General features: G+C 43.7%; 1 protein-coding gene across 2 annotated transcripts in view; it reads left to right on the top strand.

Annotated features, from left to right (window-relative positions):
• SMYD4 (SET and MYND domain containing 4) overlaps nt 1–17,451 on the top strand; it is a 70,995-nt gene that overhangs the window by 31,159 nt on the left and 22,385 nt on the right. The window contains exons 6-11 of one of the 2 annotated variants that reach the window (XM_049636750.1): nt 9,871–10,053; nt 10,965–11,128; nt 13,060–13,192; nt 14,029–14,145; nt 14,336–14,459; nt 15,561–16,588. In XM_049636750.1, coding sequence (XP_049492707.1) covers nt 9,871–10,053; nt 10,965–11,128; nt 13,060–13,192; nt 14,029–14,145; nt 14,336–14,459; nt 15,561–15,738 — 899 coding nt within the window. In that variant the 3' untranslated portion in view covers nt 15,739–16,588. Of the gene's footprint in view, nt 1–9,870; nt 10,054–10,964; nt 11,129–13,059; nt 13,193–14,028; nt 14,146–14,335; nt 14,460–15,560; nt 16,589–17,451 lie in introns of those variants that run through there. The other variant, XM_049636749.1, reaches the window with a different exon arrangement.

The following is a 17,451-nucleotide window of genomic DNA, read 5'->3' as shown; positions in this document are numbered from 1 at the left end:
GGGATTGTGAGGAGGGATTGATTATATACTACTTTTAAATTGATTGTATACTTTTAAGTTAGAGATAAAGGAAGTTTCCGACAGGATTTTCCAATGTTAAAGGAAATTTACAGAATCCTGGAGGTCTGGCTATTATCACGCTAAGGCTGCTTTTTGCCTCTAGCAAAGCATTACCTTTAGGCAGTTGTGGGCTCCTTGAGGATTGTCCTACTCTGCCTGTCAATGAGCTGCAAGTTGTAAGGAAATGTAATTTTATCTACATTTCTTTTGCCTTTGTTCTCCTTATCTCAGGGCTCAGCAAACTTTTCCTGTAAAGGGGCAAATAGTAAATATTTTAGGCTTTGCAGGCCATCATGTCTCCTTTGCAGCCACACAGCTCTGTCATTGTAGCACCAAAGCAACAAATGACAATGCACATCTGAATGAGTATGGCTGGGTTCCAATAAAACTTTATAATGGACTCAGAAATTTGTATTTCTTATAATGTTTCACAACATGAGCGTTATTCTTTTCATTTTTTTCCAACCACTTAAAAAGGTGAAGACAGTTCTCAGACCACAGTCTGCATAAAAGCAAGCAGCAGGCAGGATATGACCCACAGGTTATAGTTTACAGACTCCTGATATAAACAAAGAGTTGACAAATGTAATAACGAAATCTATTTAGAAAAAAAAAAAAAGCCTGGGGGGGTGCCCAGTTGGTTCAGTCAGTTAAGCATCCAGCTAATGCTCAGGGCATGATCTCACGGTTCCTGAGTTCGAGGCTCCCATCAGGCTCTGTGCTGACAGCTCAGAGCCTGGAGCCTGGTTCAGATTCTGTGTGTCTCTTCCTCTCTGCTGCTCCCCTCCTCCCATTCTCTCTCTATCTGTCTCAAAAATAAATAAACATTAAAAAAATAAAAGAAAAGAAAAAGCCCACAAAATTAGGAACAGTGAATATAGCCAATAATATAATTTTTTTAACTTTAAGCAAATATTTAATATGATTTTAGACTATTAAACTTGAAAACATTAAGTAGAAAACTTTGTAGGGTTGCCTGGGCGGCCTCTAACTCTTGATCTCAGCTCAGGTCTTGATATCATGGTCGTGATGTCAAGCCCTGCATTGGGCTCTGCGTTTGGTGTGGAGCCTACTTACAAAATAAAAGGAAGGAAATACTTTGTAGAAAATATAAATTGCCTCGATTTTCTGAGGAGGAGAACACTTCAAAAGTCCAGTGATTGTGGAAGAAATTGAAAAAGATTATGAAAATATTTCCATAAAAACAAGCCAGACCAACTCTTTTCCGGATAAGTTCTTTAAAATTTTTAAGGACCATATTTAGGCCACTTTTTTTTTTTTTTTTTTTTTTTTTTTAATTTTAGAGAGTGTGTGCGCGGGCTGTGGAGGAAGGTTGGGGGGAGAGAGAGAGAGAGAGAGAGAGAGAAAATCTTAAGCAGCCTCCACGCTCAGCACAGAGCCCAAGAGGGGGCTGGATCCCACCACCTTGGGATCGTGACCTGAGCCGAAATCAAGACTGGCACACTCAGTCGACTGAGCCAGCCAGTCACCCCTAGCCACGATTTTTTTTTTTTTAATAAAGAAAGCAAAGAAAAAATGATCTTCTAAGGAAAAGATCATTTTTATACACTATAAAGTGTTCCAGGGCATGGGGGAATCTGGAACCCTTTCCCACTCATTTTGTAAAGCCAAGAAGAAAAACTATAGACTAGTCTCACTTGTGAATATAGCTGTTAGAACCCTGAAAAAAAATCACTGCCATATCACATCCAGTAGTTTACTGACGGAACACTACTATAAGACCAAGTAGGCTTTCTTCCAGAAATGCAAGGATATTTTAATTTAGAGGGATGTACAAGAAGGCTTGTGTAAATGCAGAGACAGGCCATATCCTTAGATGGAAAGACTGAAAACTAAACATGGCAGTTCCCCCACATTCCCCAAATCAGCGTAATGCAATTTCACACAAAATTACAATTGGATTTTTCCTGGAATTTGACAGTGATTCTAAAGTTCATCTCGAATAAGCGATGAGAATGGCCTTTTTGTAAGAGTACCGAACTCTTTTACTGGGTCCTTCCGAGCAAGCTAAGGCAGCAGCTGGGGTGAGGCCCTCCCTTCCTGCACAGAGCAGCACGCCCTGCAGCGTCTGCTTGGCACTCGCCCTCCCAGGACCTTGGTGTCCGAGCTGGCCTGCATCTCCCCTGCCCTCAGCCTGTATGACCTGACCTGGCGGCGGTCAGGAAGGCTAAGGTCAATGCCCCCATTAGAGCAGAGGGTGTAAATGTCCTTTGAGAAGTTGGAGCTGATGGACCTGCCCCAGCAGCTGGCGTTGCACCCGCAGGAGGTCCTGCCCTGCCACCACTGCTGCCCATCTGAAGAGAAGGAGGTGGAAGCAAAGAAAGAAGAGCCTGAGGAGACTGGGGGCGCCTGGGTGGCTCAGTTGATTAAGTGTCTGACTTTGGCTCGGCTTCAGATCCTCTGTCCCCCTCTCTCTCTGCCCCTCCCCCACTCATTCACTCTCACTCTGGCTCTCACTCTCGCTCTCGCTCTCTTTCTCTCTCTCAAAAATAAATCAACATTTAAAAAAAAGAAGAATCAGAAGAGTCTGATGATCATGTGGATGTAGTTGGTCTTTTTTGACTAAACCTCTTCTGTAACCTGTTTAATAAAATCTGAACTCTTAAGAAGAAGAATGCATACATACATACATACATACATACATACATATATACATACATACTGAAAGGGCTTGGTACTGATATGATAGCCCCCCTAAAAAAGTATTAAATTCTTTCTCTGAATCATTAAGTTTAAATAGTGAAGCATTAAACCATAGAATATCTCAGAAAAGACAAGTGAACACTTATATGGTCTTGGGGTGAGAGAAGCTTTTTAAAGCATTGGTATCCAATTTTGATAATTAAAAGATAGCTAGATTTAACCTAAATACCAAATATCAAAAACACCAGAATCAATAAAGAAGATAGAGAATGGAGGTAAAAGAGGTCCTTGAAGGGTTGAAAATATGGGACTGGAGGCAACAGACCTGAGTTTCCATTCTGCTGAATCTAACCACTAACTTTCCATATGAACTTAGATTATTTAACCTCTCTGTGTCTCACTCAGTATTATTATTTTTTTAATTCCAGTGTAGTTAACACACAGTTCTGTATTCATCTCAGGTGTACAACAGAGTGATTCAACAATTGTACACGTTACTCAATGCTCATGAAGACAGGTGCACTCTTAATCTAATCCCCATCACCTATTTCCCCCATCCCCCCACCCACCTCCCTTCAGGTAACTATCAGTTCTGTATAGTTAAGAGTTGGTTTCTTGGTTTGTCTCTTTTTTTTCCTTTGTCCATTTGTTTTGTTTCTTTTTCTTTTTTTTAAATCTCTTTTTAAAGGTTATTTATTTATTTTGAGAGAGAGAGAGAGAGTATAAACAGGGGAGGGCCAGAGACAGAGGGGGAGAGAGAGAGAGAGAGAAAGAGAATCCCAAGCAGGCTCCGCACTGAGGCACGGAGCCTGACGCAGGGCTCAGACCCACAAATCTGAACCAAAACCAAGAGTTGGACGCTTAACCAACTGAGCTGGCCAGGCTCCTCACATTTGTTCTGTTTCTTAAATTCCACAGGCGAGTGAAATCATACATTTTTCTTACTCTGACTGGCATACTTCGCTTAGCATTATACTTTCTAGCTCCATCTATGTTGTTGGATATGGCAAGACATCATTCTTTTTTATGGCTGAATAGTATTCCAGTGTGTGTGTGTGTGTGTGTGTGTGTGTGTGTGTGTACACATACACACCACTTCTTTATCCATTCATCTATCCATAGACACTTGGACTGCTTCCATAGTTTGGCTATTATAAATAATGTTGCAATAAACATAGGGGTGCATATATCCCTTCAAATTAGTGTTTTCTGTTTTTAAAAACCTTTTTTAAACTTTTTTTAAAAAGTTTATTAATTTGAGGGGCTCCTGGGTGGCTCAGTTGGTTGAGCATCTGACTTCAGCTCAGGTCATGATCTCACAGTTCATGGGTTCAGGCCCCTCATCGGGCTCTGTGCTGACAGCTCAGAGCCTGGAGCCTGTTTCGGATTCTGTGTCTCCCTCGCTTTCTACCCCTCTCCAACTCATGCTCTGTCTCTGTCTCTAAAAAATGAATAAACCTTAAAAAAAAATTTTAAAGTTTATTAATTTGAGAGAGAGAAAGAGAGAGAGAGAGAGAAAGAGAATGGGGGAGGGACAGAGACAGGGAGAGAGAGAGAATCCCAAGCTGGCTCCTCTTATCAGCACAGAGCCTGACGTGGGGCTCAATCCCACGAACCATGAGATTGTGACCTGAGCTGAGATCAAGAGTCGGGTACACTTAACCAACTGAGCCATCCAGACGCCCCGACTTAGTGCTTTCATATTCCTTGGGTAGTACAATTACTGGATCATAGGATAGTTCTATTTTTAACTTTTTGAGGAACCTCCCAACTGTCTTGCACAGTGGTTGCACCAGTTTGCATTCCCCCCAACAGTGCACGAGGATTCCTTTTTCTCCACAACCTCACCAACACTTGTTGATCCTTGAGTTTTTCATTTTAGCCATTGTGGCAGGTGTAAGGTTTTGATTTGCATTTCCCTCAATGACGAGTGATGTTGAGCATCTTTTCATGTGTCAGTTAGCCTTCCATATGTCTTCTTTTTTTTTTTTTTTTTTTTTTTTTCAACGTTTTTTATTTTTTTTTTGGACAGAGAGAGACAGAGCATGAACGGGGGAGGGGCAGAGAGAGAGGGAGACACAGAATCGGAAACAGGCTCCAGGCTCCGAGCCATCAGCCCAGAGCCTGACGCGGGGCTCGAACTCACAGACCGCGAGATCGTGACCTGGCTGAAGTCGGACGCTTAACCGACTGCGCCACCCAGGCGCCCCCCATATGTCTTCTTTAGAGAAATCTCTATTCTTCTCCCCATTTTTTACTTGGATTTTTTGTTTGGGGTGTTGAGTTATATCAGTTCTTTATATATTTTGGATACTAACCCTTATCAGATCTGTCATTTGCAGATATCTGCTCCCATTCAGTGGGTTGCCTTTTAGTTTTGTTGGTTGTTTTCTTTTGTTGTGCAAAAGCTTTTTATTTTGCTTTTGATCCCCTTACCTCAGGAGACATATCTAGAAAGATATGTCAGAGAAATTTCACCCAGTATTCTTGTTTTTTTTTTTAATGTTTATTTACTTTTGAAAGAGAGAGCACAAGCAGGGGAGGGACAGAGAGACAGACAGACAGACAGACAGAATCTGAAGCAGGCTCCAGGCTCCGAGCTGTCAGCGAAGAGCCCGACACAGGGCTCGAACTCAGGAACCGCGAGATCATGACCTCAGCTGAAGTCAGACGCTTAACCAACTGAGCCACCCAGGCGCCCCTCACTCAGTATTCTTATATGGATACTGAGAGGGCTGGGTGAACCTCCAGGCCTCTGGGGAGGACTGTTTGCAAAGATGACCCCAACAATTTTGCCCATCCCTATGTTTGCCCCTTTGCCACTTGACATTAGTTTTTCTCCAATCAAGAGGTAGAGTCTGTTTCCTGTGCCCTTGAATCTGGGCCAGCCCTGTAACTTACTTTGACCCATGGGATGCAGTAGAAGTGACATTATGTGACTTTTGAGTCTAAGCTTTAAGGTGCCTTGTAGCTTCCGTGTCATTTTCTTGGAATAATTGTGTAGCCACATAAACAAGCCCAGGCTAGCCTTCTTGAGGGTAAAAGACTATGTGCCAGACGAATGCAATCATGTGAGTAATCCGGGGCAAGACCAGCAGAAAAAAAGTGTTCAGGTAAACTCTGGGCAAAGTTGCTGGCACACAGCACTATAAGCAAATGAAATAGTTATTTTAACAGCAAACCACCCCCAGGAAGGAAAAAAAAAAAAACATAAACAAAACTAAAATGTGCATGACAAAATGAGAGAATGTTTCTAACAACTGTGCAAATCTTAAAATCAAATCTTTAGCAATCAGTCTTTAAAAATATGCATAGCGGTGGGACGCCTGGGTGACTCAGTTAAGCTTCGGACTCTTGATTTCTGCTCAGGTCATGATTTCACGGTTCGTGAGCTTGAGTCCTGAGCCAGGCTCTGCACTGACAGGAGCCTGCTTGAAATTCTCTCTCTCTCTGCCCCTCCCCTGCTTGTGCATGCTCTCTCTTTCTCTCTCAGAAATAAATAAACATTTTCTAATAAATATACATTAAAAAATAAATAATAAAATAATAAAAATAAATCCATGTCTCTATTGTAATTAAAACTGGATACCATTTTTTCCCTGTCAGATTGGCAAAGTTGCTTTGTTGGGTTTGGGGGGTTTGTTTGTTTGTTTGTTTGTTTTAACTGTGTTAAGGATTTTAGGTTAGAGTATAAAGAAATGGCCATGATAATGTTAAGTGAAAAGAAGTAGCCGATAAATCGCTATGTGTACCACGTGGCCAATGACACGAAAAATTTCATGCATGAGGCTAGAAAGAGGACTACAAGAAAATGCCTCTGCCTGGTAGGCTTATAGATGATTTATTTTCTCTACAATTTTCACTTTGTAATTTCTTTCTGACTACCATGTGTTCCTTTTGTAATGTTGATTAGTTTTCTAAATAACAAAAATAATTCAAACAATGGGAACTTTACTTGTATGAGCATTTGTCTCTCTGATTTTGAGAGACAGAACTCAAGTGGGAGAAGGGCAGAGAGAGAGAGAGAGAGAGGAGGAATCCCAAGCAGCCTCCGTGCTGTTGGTGCAGAGCCCGAGACCTGAGCCAAAATCAAGAGTCAGACACTTAAGGGACTGAGCCACCCAGGCGCCCCGTATGAACATTTTTAAGGCACTTGATATATATTGGGAATTTGCCCTCCAGGAAAGTTGTACCAGTTACCGGCCTACCAGTGATGTTCACTTTCATTTTTGAATCCAACTGATTTTGTTTTAGTCTGCTCATATTTCTAATCTTGTTATATCCCTTTTTATTATTTCTTTGGGGTTCTGACACCTCTCAGTTTAGTGTTCTCGTTGAATTTCATTAGCAGCTCTTTCATCAGTAGCACAGAAGGATTAAAGTGTTAACTAGGATAGACTTTGACCAAAACCTATGAAAAAGTATGTTATTATCTTTGTATCAATCCTATTTAATCAAAGTTCATCAGAAACCTCTCTTTGGTACTTATCTTAAGGCACAGAACTGGCCACAGATGATATTCTAGACCCTGATATGTGTGGTTCTATCTCAGTGGGAATGGCAGATTCCAGAGGTATCTGGATTCATCACAAGGCTTAACGAGGTTCCATGCAGGTTCAGATTAATTCACTGCCCTTTGCTTTCACTCTTCAACAACCAAGGAATCTACCTCCAGTTTGGATCCTTGATTATCTGTGTGCTATACACACAAATTTCTTTTGTTATAAAATACCTACTGGAATAGGTATAGTCTGGAAGTCTGGAACAAATCTCTTTTTCTGTACTTGAACCCCATTGTAAATGCACTAGGGATATTACTAAGGTACACTTTTGGTAAAATAAAGAATCACTCCCTCTTTTGTTTTCGTTTTCGTTTTATGCACAAATGTCACATATTAAATTTGGTTGATAAGGTACATATATATTCTCACTTTCCATTATCTCTCCTAGCAGATGACTAATGTAAAATATTGGGTAATTTTTTAAAATCAATACTTCATTTTTAGAAATAATTAGAGGGAGACTCAACTCCGACATAAATATTCACCCCACTCAGTTCCTGGACCTACTTATGTTAGAGGATAATCTATAAATAATTCACAAAGCTGCCATTACTCACCGTATTGTGATAATTTTTTCTGGGAAAATTTTAACAACTGTGCTAATATAGCCTGCCGGTTATCAGTAGTTGGGAATGCAAGTCAACTTTTAATTATGCAGAGGCTGATTATTCAGAAAACAAACTGTTCGTGCCCTGTACTGCTCCTTCTCGCTGCCTACCCTTTAGCATTTTTACTGCTCATTAGCACATACACCAGAAGGTAGGCATTGGCCAGGGGGAAAAGGAAGGGAAACTAAAATCTGCTAAATACTGAAGACAAGCTCTGATGAAAGATTTCAATACAATTTGTAGAACTGGTGACTAAAATTGAGTCATTTGGATTCCCTGCGAATTTTATTTACTTGTTCTTTTCTTGCCCTCCATAGCAACAGATAATAGGATTGTCTGCAGAGAGACAACATTATTCCTATATTTAACGTTTTCCTTTCTAAGACATTTTCACATGATGGATCATGATATTTTCTTTATTCATCACATTTGCACCTAGACCGCTTCATTTCTTCGGCAACTGGTGTGTTGGGATTCCTGGCATAGGCCATGATACCGCAATTAGCCGATGGTTTTTCAGGTTTCCAGAAAACTGAAGGTTTCCCTTGAAGTACCGGCAGCTTTCATATTTCAGCCGGTTTCGTTGGGAATACGATTTCCTCACGCTTACACCAAGGCCACTGAACACAATTTAAGCCTTTCTGGATGCCCAGGGTTATCTGCCTTTGCACACATATTCCCGAGCCGTGCATGGCCATTACAAAACCCATGTAGGTACGACGTAGGTCTAGGAACCTCTGGTTAAGGGAAGTGTTACACCGGTAGTAAAACTTGAATGGTACTAGTGTTTTTGTTTGCCCTCGGGCTGTTATTCTTATATAAGTTTTCTACCTCCCTCTCCTGTCTGTCACCTGTCTCCTTTGCCATTGTCATAAAACCTGCCTCTTATTAGTTCTCTGTTTCTGGGCTGCTGTGGGCTGAGAAACTGAATAACTAAGGCAGCCAAAAATGTGGCTAAAACAAGAGCAAATAGGACCACATGAGACCATAAAGAACTCATCTATGAGTATCAGTCGCGAGCTTTGGTGCAGAACTAGCCTCCCCGCTTAGAGGCCTTTCCCTTCCTTCCTAATTTTCAATCACGTAGTTAAATTGCTGGCTAATTGTGTTTCAAAGAAGAGATCGTGTGGGACATGTGGCTGTCTTGAATTAGAGCTTTTCCAGAGAGGTTTTTTTTTCAATGACTGATTTCCCATAAAGTTGGGACAGAGGGCAGAACGAATAGGTAAGCATAAGGAACATGATTTTTTTAAATATATTATCAGCCTGTCTAGTTTGGGATAGTGATCGGGTGACTTGTTCTATTAACTAACCAGAGACCGGTTAAACAAAAGCGGCATCGACTATAAAAGTCTTTGGGAAATCACCTCACCAGGCACTCTGGTTTCTGTGTCCTGGTGAACATTATGAAACTGTCTACCTAGAAGGCTCCCGGCTGATAATTCCTTTTTTATTCTTCTTTTTTTTTTTTTTAATAAGTTCTAATCTTTGGGGGCGCCTGGGTGGCTCAGTCAGTTGAGCGTCTGACTTCGGCTCAGGTCATGATCTCGCGGTCTGTGAGTTTGAGCCCCGCATCGCACTCTGTGCTGACAGCTCGGAGCCTGGAGCCTGCTTCAGATTCTGTGTCTCCCCCTCTCTCTGCCCCTCCCCTGCTCATGCTCTGTCTCTCCCTCTCTCTCTGTCAAAAATAAACATTAAAAAAAAACATAAGTTCTAATCTTTGGATTTTTCTGGTATCGAGACGCAATGGTTGGGTTCCGGGATTCAGTGGACTTTTCATGTGTTCGTTCGCTTTGCTTCCTGAGGACGAGAGTTTGCTGTGAGTCATGTTTCATCTGATATGTATCAGATCCGGCTATGGAACTATGACTCAGACGGGGCTTCAGGCCCAGTTGCCCAGCTCATCTTCTGAGGAATCGACAGTGAGGCCAAGACTACTGTCCTGACACATTTTTCCTTTCCTCTTGCTCTTTCAGGATCTAAAGAGAACAGCGTGACCAACAGCAGGCAGGTCCGCCTTGCCACGGGCATCTTCCCTGTCATCAGCCTCCTGAACCATTCCTGCAGCCCCAACACCAGCGTGTCCTTCATTAGCACCGTCGCCACCGTTCGGGCATCACAGCAGATTGAAAAAGGGCAAGAGATTCTCCACTGCTATGGTGAGCCCTCCCTGCCTCGCCACTGTCCACGTTTCTCTGGCAGGAAAGGACAGGGTGAATCAGAATGGGCAAACCAATGGACAGGTGAAGGCAGTGCATACTTGGGCCAGAAAAAGAAAAGGCCTCCTGGCCTCCTTCCTTGGCCCTGTTGTGTCTAAGCTATTACGTATCTCACTGCTTAATCCCATAAACTTCCTCTGCCAAAAATGGGCTCAGAATAACTTTTTGGGTTTTTTTCCTTCCTATCCTTCCAACTTGGAAGCTTCTTTCTTTCTTTCTTTTTTTAATTAAATATTTTTTAACATTTATTTATTTTTGAGAGACAGAATGCATGCAAGCGGGGGAGGGACAGAGAGAGGAGAAAGAATCTGAAGCAGGCTCCAGGCTCTGTCTGAGCTTTCCACACAGAGCCCGACTCGGGGCTCGAACCCACGAACTGTGAGATCATGACCTGAGCTGAAGTCAGACACTCCACTGACTGAGCCACCCAGGCACCCCAGAAGCTTATTTCTATATCTAGTTCCACAAATGTTTGAGTAAAATGCACCTGGCACATGATGAATAATTGACCAGATCCTCTGCTAAGCTGAAGGGTTTTTTTTTTTTTTTTTTGCATTTTTATTTTATTTTAAAGTTTGTTCATTTATTTTGAGAGAACGAGAGAGTGCGAGCAGGAAAGGGGCAGAGAGAGGGAGAGACAGAATCCCAAGCAGGCTCCGTGCTGCACTGTCAGTGCAGAGCCCAGTGCGGCGCTTGAACTCACAAACCCATGAGATCATGACCTGAGCCGAGATCAAGAGTCAGATGCTTAACCGACTGAGCCACTCACACGCCCCTAAACTGAAGTTTTTTAAGTTTAGTGCTTGACTCCCTCTTGCCTTCACTATTGGCCACATGTGGTCTCTCTGCAGGGCCTCACCAGAGCAGGATGCGTGCTGCCGAAAGGCAACAGAAGCTGAGATCACAGTATTTCTTTGACTGCAGTTGCGCAGCTTGTCAGAACGAGAAGCACTCAGCCGCCACAGGGCCCCGGTGGGAGGCGTTCTGCTGTAGGAGCTGCGGGGCGCTCATGCAGGTAAATCTCTCTTCTTGCTTCTCTACTTTGGCTGGAGGTCAGTCATCCAGCCCAGAGGCCATAAATCTTCAGGAGAAGCCTGGAGGCTTCTCAGGGGAGGCTGAGAGCAAGTCTCCTCCCCTTCAGCTCATCTTCCCCGCACACTGGTTACCCCTCCACAGGAACCACAGGAAACGTTGGATTTAGTAATCTGTCTCTTGCAAATAACAGAAAATCCCACCTAAACTGGTGTGAGGGAGAGGGAAGGGGCGAAAAAAAGACTGGGCATGTATTTGCTCAATAAATCACTAAAAGGTCCCAGGATGGGGGTACTTCAGATAACAACTGGATCCAGGGACTCAGATAATGTCACCGAGACCGATTTCTCTCTCTCCCTCCCTCCTTCCCTCAGCTCCACTTTCTCAGCGAGGCGATCCTCGGACAGACTTCCCTCTGGTGGTGGTGGCGAGATAGCTACCGGCAGTTCCAGCCTCACATCCTCCTGGTCCGGGAGGATAAAAAAAATGCGCTCCTCTCACAGCACTATAGGCCAAAATTGTGCTTCATTTCATTGGCCCGATCCCTGTGGCTGGTGGAAAATCAGTCACATAGTTTTCCTCCAGCCATTTGGCCCAGAGGAATGGGTCAGATTGGAGCCACGTGACCACCCCCTCAGCCACGGGGTCCTGAGTGGGGGAGGGTAGGAGAGGATCCTCAGGAGAAATCACGTTGCTATTGCCAAATGAGGGTGTAGATACTGGCATTTATTTTTTTTAATTAAAAAAATTAATGTTTATTTTTGAGAGAGAGAGACAGAGACAGAGCACGAGCAGGGGAGGGGCAGAGAGAGAGAGGGAGACAGAACCTAAAGCAGACTCCAAGCCCTGAGCTGTCAGCACAGAGCCCAACGCGGGGCTCGAACCCATGAACCGCGAGATCATGACCTGAGCTGAAGTCGGACGCTTAACCGACTAAGCCACCCAGGGGCGCCGATACTGGCATTAAAAAACCAGCAAATGTTCACCTCAGAGATTTTCTCCTCTGCCAGAGGACACAGTATTCTTAGGGGAACCATAAGTGTAATGTAGAGCTGGTTGTGTTGGAAAGCTGAAGTTACAAACCCAAGGTCAAATGTGGGGAGGCCTCGCCTGGCACCTCTTCCTTTGGTTTTCTTATGGCTTTTGCTTTTTTTAAATTGAAGTATAGTTGACACACAATGTCACGTTAATTTCAGATGCACAACAAAGTGATTCAACAACTCTGTACTCTTTTTATTTTATTTTTTAATTTGAGAGAGAAAGAGCCGGGGAGAGGGACAGAGGGAGAGAAAGAGAATCCCAAGCAGACTCCACACTCAGCACAGAGCCCAGTGCAGGGCTTGATTCATCCCATGACCCTGGGTTGTGGGAACATGACCTAAGCCAAAATCAAGAGTCAGACACTCAACTGACTGAACCACTCAGACACCCCCTTTAAAAAAAAAAAGTAGGCTTCATGCCCAGCACTGAGCCCCACATGGGGCTTGAACTCACAACCCTGAGATCAAGACCTCAGCTGAGATCGAGAGTCCGATGCTTAACCAGCTGAGCCACCCAGATGCCCCCAACAACTCTGTACTCACATGGCCTTTTCATAACCACTAGGAATGTGTCTGTCATCCAAAGCTCTGACCCTAAAGAGAGATAAGAAAGGAGTCTAGAGATGGAAAGAAACTGTGAATTGTAATACCAGTTTAATTTTGGTTGCAAAAATTAAATCTTAGGGTGGGATCATCTACTGCTTTCAGTAGAGTTGCTGCTGTCAAACCGAAGTGAGTCAGGCTTTGGTCATGGTGTATTATTGCCGGCATCTCTTTGGGGTCAGAAGCTGTGGAGTGACCCTATAATGTAAGGCACATGCAATGTTGCTAACCGACCGTGGTACAGGAATGAAGACAAAACTGACTTCCACAGGGAGACGATGTACTGATCTGTGGCAGCACGTCCTGTACGGAGTCAGTCAGCAGAGATCACCTCATCTCTCGGTTACAGGACCTTCAGCAGCAGGTTGGGATGGCCCGGAAGCTTCTCAGAAATGATAAACCAGGTGAGACTAGCTCCCTGCTTTGGTCCTCCAGCCCCGTCCTTTTTATTCATTCTGAGATCACCTTGGACTCAAGGAAACTCAGTGATGATGGAAGAATTACATTTAATTATCCCCATGCCAGCCACAAGATGGCTATGCAGGCCAATGAGACCAAACCCTAACCAGCTGAATTTGTGTGGTGTCCTTGAAAAAGGGCCAGAGGAGTTAAGCTGTTGTTCTCTTGTGCATCAGAGAGCTAAGTTAAAATACCCCCATGATAACTAAAGGGTTATCTCTGACACCGATGATCTTTGTGCATATCCAGAAGTTCAGTGGATTTATTTTTAATTCCAGGGCCTAATGACTTAATTTTCTAAAGAGATTCTTTGCTCTCATCAGAGCCTCATCTCTTGTAGAGAGTAGTGGAGCGTGTGTCCAATGGATGGAAGTATCCTGCTTTCTTCAGAGAGACAGTTGTAGAATTCCACATCACCCTTGCAAACGCTGCCTTCGAACTTGATGTCATAGGAATTTATTTACTGAACTTTGTGAAAGCTGACCTTTAACCTAGATTTCAGTGTCAAGAGAAATCATGGTCCTAAGTGGAATCTAGGCCACTGAAGTTGGAAACCCAGAGTAAATGGGGAGAGGCCTCACCTAGCACCTTTTTCTATCGAAAGAGAAAACATAAGAGAACAACAGCTTTACTGGAACAAACATCGTGGGTTGGTCACAACCCAAGGAGACAAAGTAGGGTTTCCACATTCAACCCAGCCAATATGGAACTTAAGAGCTGGGTTCACATTTCCAGGACTGGGTTTGTGTGGTAATGAGGCCACTTTCCTTTGCATTGATAGAGCGAGCCATTCAGCTATTGTTGGGGTGCCAGCGTGACGCCCAGAGCTTCCTGTCAGGAGAACACAGTCTGGTGGGAGAAATGGAGGATGACCTGGCCCAGGCCTATGCCGCCTTAGGTATGACTTGTGTCTTCATTTTCTGCTCTGAGGAACAAGTTTGCCTTGTGTGTTTGGTCATGACCCTAGCCTACCTCTTAGCCTTCGGCTAAAGCTGTTCTCCCTCCTACTGAGCTTTCCACACCCTGAAAACATTCATCCACAGTTGACTGTGATTCTCTCCTGGAACCAGATTTTTGTGTCTCTGCAGGGGACTGGCAAAAGTCAGCTACCCATCTACAGAAGAGTCTCCGAGTGGTTGAGGTTCGCCATGGGCCGTCCAGTGTCGAAATGGGCCATGAGCTCTTCAAACTGGCCCAACTCTTCTTCAACGGGTAAGTCTTTCTCTTTTTTCCTGACACTTTCCAGGCCACTCCCTGTCTTTCATTAGGTTCTTCTGTCCTTTACCTTTTTTCTGTGGTGCCGTTAAGCATGTTGAAACTTCTTCGTTTCCCCTTTAGGAGAGATCCTTTCCTTCTGTTTTATGGAAAAATGGAAGCTTTAGAATCTCCTCCTGAGAGATATGGGGAAAGCCCTTAGCTCTGAAAGGAGATTCCGAGGGAGAAGTTGCCAAGCAGTCCCACCACCTGCATGTGGCCCCTCTTCTCAGTCCTTGGGTTCCTCACACCTCTCTCACTGCCCTCACTCTCGCAACTTCAAGTCCAGGAGCTCTTCCTCCTCCCTATCCTGTTCCTCTTAAAGCAGCTCTTCTCAACCAGGAGTAATTTTGCCCCCAGGAGATGTCTGGCAATGTCTGGTGACAGTTGGTTGTCACGATTCAGGGTAGAGACCAGAGATGCTGTTACCACAGCTAAGAATTGTCCGGCCCAAAAGGCCGATAGTGTCAAGGTCGAGAAACCCTGTTTTGGAGGTTTCACGGAAGGAACAGTAGGGTTGATGTCATCTATCTTGGTGGCTGAGATCACTGGGAGGCCCTGTTTCTAGATGGAATACTTACTTCCAGCCTTGCTAAAACTGCCATCAGTGCACCCTGGCTGAGGCAGTGTTTGAAGCTTGATCCTAAGATTACGAATGGTTTGTGGATCTGATACCCAAGACACAGAGGTCACCCATTTATTTGGTCAGAGAGAGAGAGAGAGAGAACAGGGCTGCAGAGGCAGGTCAGGGATGGACTTGGTTACCTGGAGACGAAGGCTCCTGAGTAAACCGTGGCATAAACACCAGATTAACACTTTGAGATTTTCCCATTTCTCAGGACCTTGGAACCTTCATGCTTTTTCTGATAACTTTGTTTTCAATCTCTGCCTTGCCCTGTGTTCGTGAAAGTCTCTCACCAACCCCTCCAGACTGTAAGATCCTTGAGGACAAATTGACCTTCTATAACTTTGTATTTTTCACAGGGTGCGAGTAGACCCTTGATTAAAGTTTGCTTGGTTGAATGGGTGGATTTACTCCTTTTACCTCCCGTGGTTCAGGTTTGCAATACCAGAGGCGCTGAATACAATACAAAAGGCAGAAAAGGTTCTGATGGTGCACTATGGCCCTTGGAATGATGAGATCCAGGAGCTACAAAAGATGAAATCTTGCTTATTGGACTTACCACCCATCCCTGCAGGGCCTTCTGTGCAGGGTCCAAATGTTTTCTTCCGATAGTTAACTACCCTCCCATAAAAACTCCCAGTTCCCAGAAAAGACTGAAAACTGGTGTCTGGAGAGTCTAAGCCCTTTAAAAGGATTTTAGCTCATCTGCAGGCATCTGGAAGTTAGCCTGGGGTTTTGGCTAGACTCCACCTCACTAAGTGATGATAGTCTGTTTCCCTGGAACATTCCTATGGTTTCTAGTAGTAATGAAATGTTATGTACCACTCCAGTGGGAACTTAAGCTCTTGGTAGTTGGTAGTTGTATTGTAATTGAAAAATAATTATAAACCAAGAAATCACCGAGGCTCCTTACCTCTATCTAGAGTCACCATTTCATGTACGATATCTAGCTTTCTCGAATCGTTTGTTAAAACTGGTACAGTGTAAATTGTGAATAGAGAAATAAATATGGGGCCACTTTACTGTTGATCAGTTTCTTCCTGTCCTTATTATCTGCCTCTCATTCTATGCTCATGGCAGACTCACTGACCAAACACTAATAAAATCGAGCTTATAGTAATGACATGCGCGCCTCCGTTCTCAGTTGTGTTTATTAGCAAGCCTGAAAAGAGACTCCTTTCTACCAGACCTCCCCAAGCTGGTAAATACAGACTGCATATGTACTGAGGCATTGGGGGGGTGGGGGGCTTCAAATGATGCTGAGGGTACAGGCGTTGCTGCTTGTGGCTTCAAACTTGAGGGACAAAAGGTAGGGATGACGGCTCTTTTCTACCTGGATAGGTAGCAATAGTCTAGATTCCATCCTGTTCGGGAGGCTAGGAGACTCTGTTCTGAGCCCTGGTTGCTATCTAGCACCATCGGTGACCAAGTGGTTTCGATGAGTTAGTGGAAAAGAATGTCAGGTCCACAGTGCTTTGAGAGCTTGCCCACCCTGGCCATGACCAGGAAGTGTCCATTGCTTGCCTCAGCATTATAATCAGGAAACGATTAGCCCTGAAGATGTCTGGCAGTAGCTTTTCAGGAAGCTGAGTGTTTAAATTTTTTTTTAATTTTTTTAATGTTTATTTATTTTAGAGAGAGAGAGAGACAGAACATGAGTGGGCAAGAGGCAGAGAGAGAGGGAGACACAGAATCTGAAGCAGGCTCCAGCCTCTGAGCTGTCAGCACAGAGCCCGATGCAGGTCTTGAACTCATGAACCATGAGATCGTGACCTAAGCTGAAGTTGGACACTTAACTAATTGAGCCACCCAGGCACCCCAGGAAACTGAGTGTTTAGAACACAGTTTGCATTCAAACATTTGAATGAAGGTCGGGCAGAATCTCATTTATCCAAATTCTTTCTACTAATTCACTGTGGCAAGACAGTGGCCAGTTAGGTTTTTGTTGTTGTTTGTTTGTTTGTTTGTTTGTTTCATAGAGATAAATTTTTCTTCTTGAAAATTTAGTCCTGAAGACAGTTCTGTATTCTGTTCCAAACACTTGACATGTCTCATGTTCCTAAAAAAAGGTCCTGTTATACTGTGTAAAATAGACATACTCCCCGAAAAAGAATACATTTAGAATTTTTCACATATCAGGTCCCATTTTAGGTGTACTTGGGAGCTCTCTTTAAATGCTTTATGAAATATTTCCTGAAGTTACAAATTACCTCCCTTATCTGTCTGTGTTATCCTGTGTTGTCAGGTGATACTAGCTTGACTGGGGACTATCTGTGTTTGCATTAAAACCTAAAGTTTGGTTTATTTAAGAGCATGCCCCACTGA

Source organism: Panthera uncia, chromosome E1, assembly GCF_023721935.1.
Source record: "Panthera uncia isolate 11264 chromosome E1, Puncia_PCG_1.0, whole genome shotgun sequence".
Lineage (NCBI taxonomy): Eukaryota > Metazoa > Chordata > Mammalia > Carnivora > Felidae > Panthera > Panthera uncia.
The sequence above is the reverse complement of the archived record's forward strand: the minus strand, read 5'-3'. Positions and strand labels throughout refer to the sequence as shown.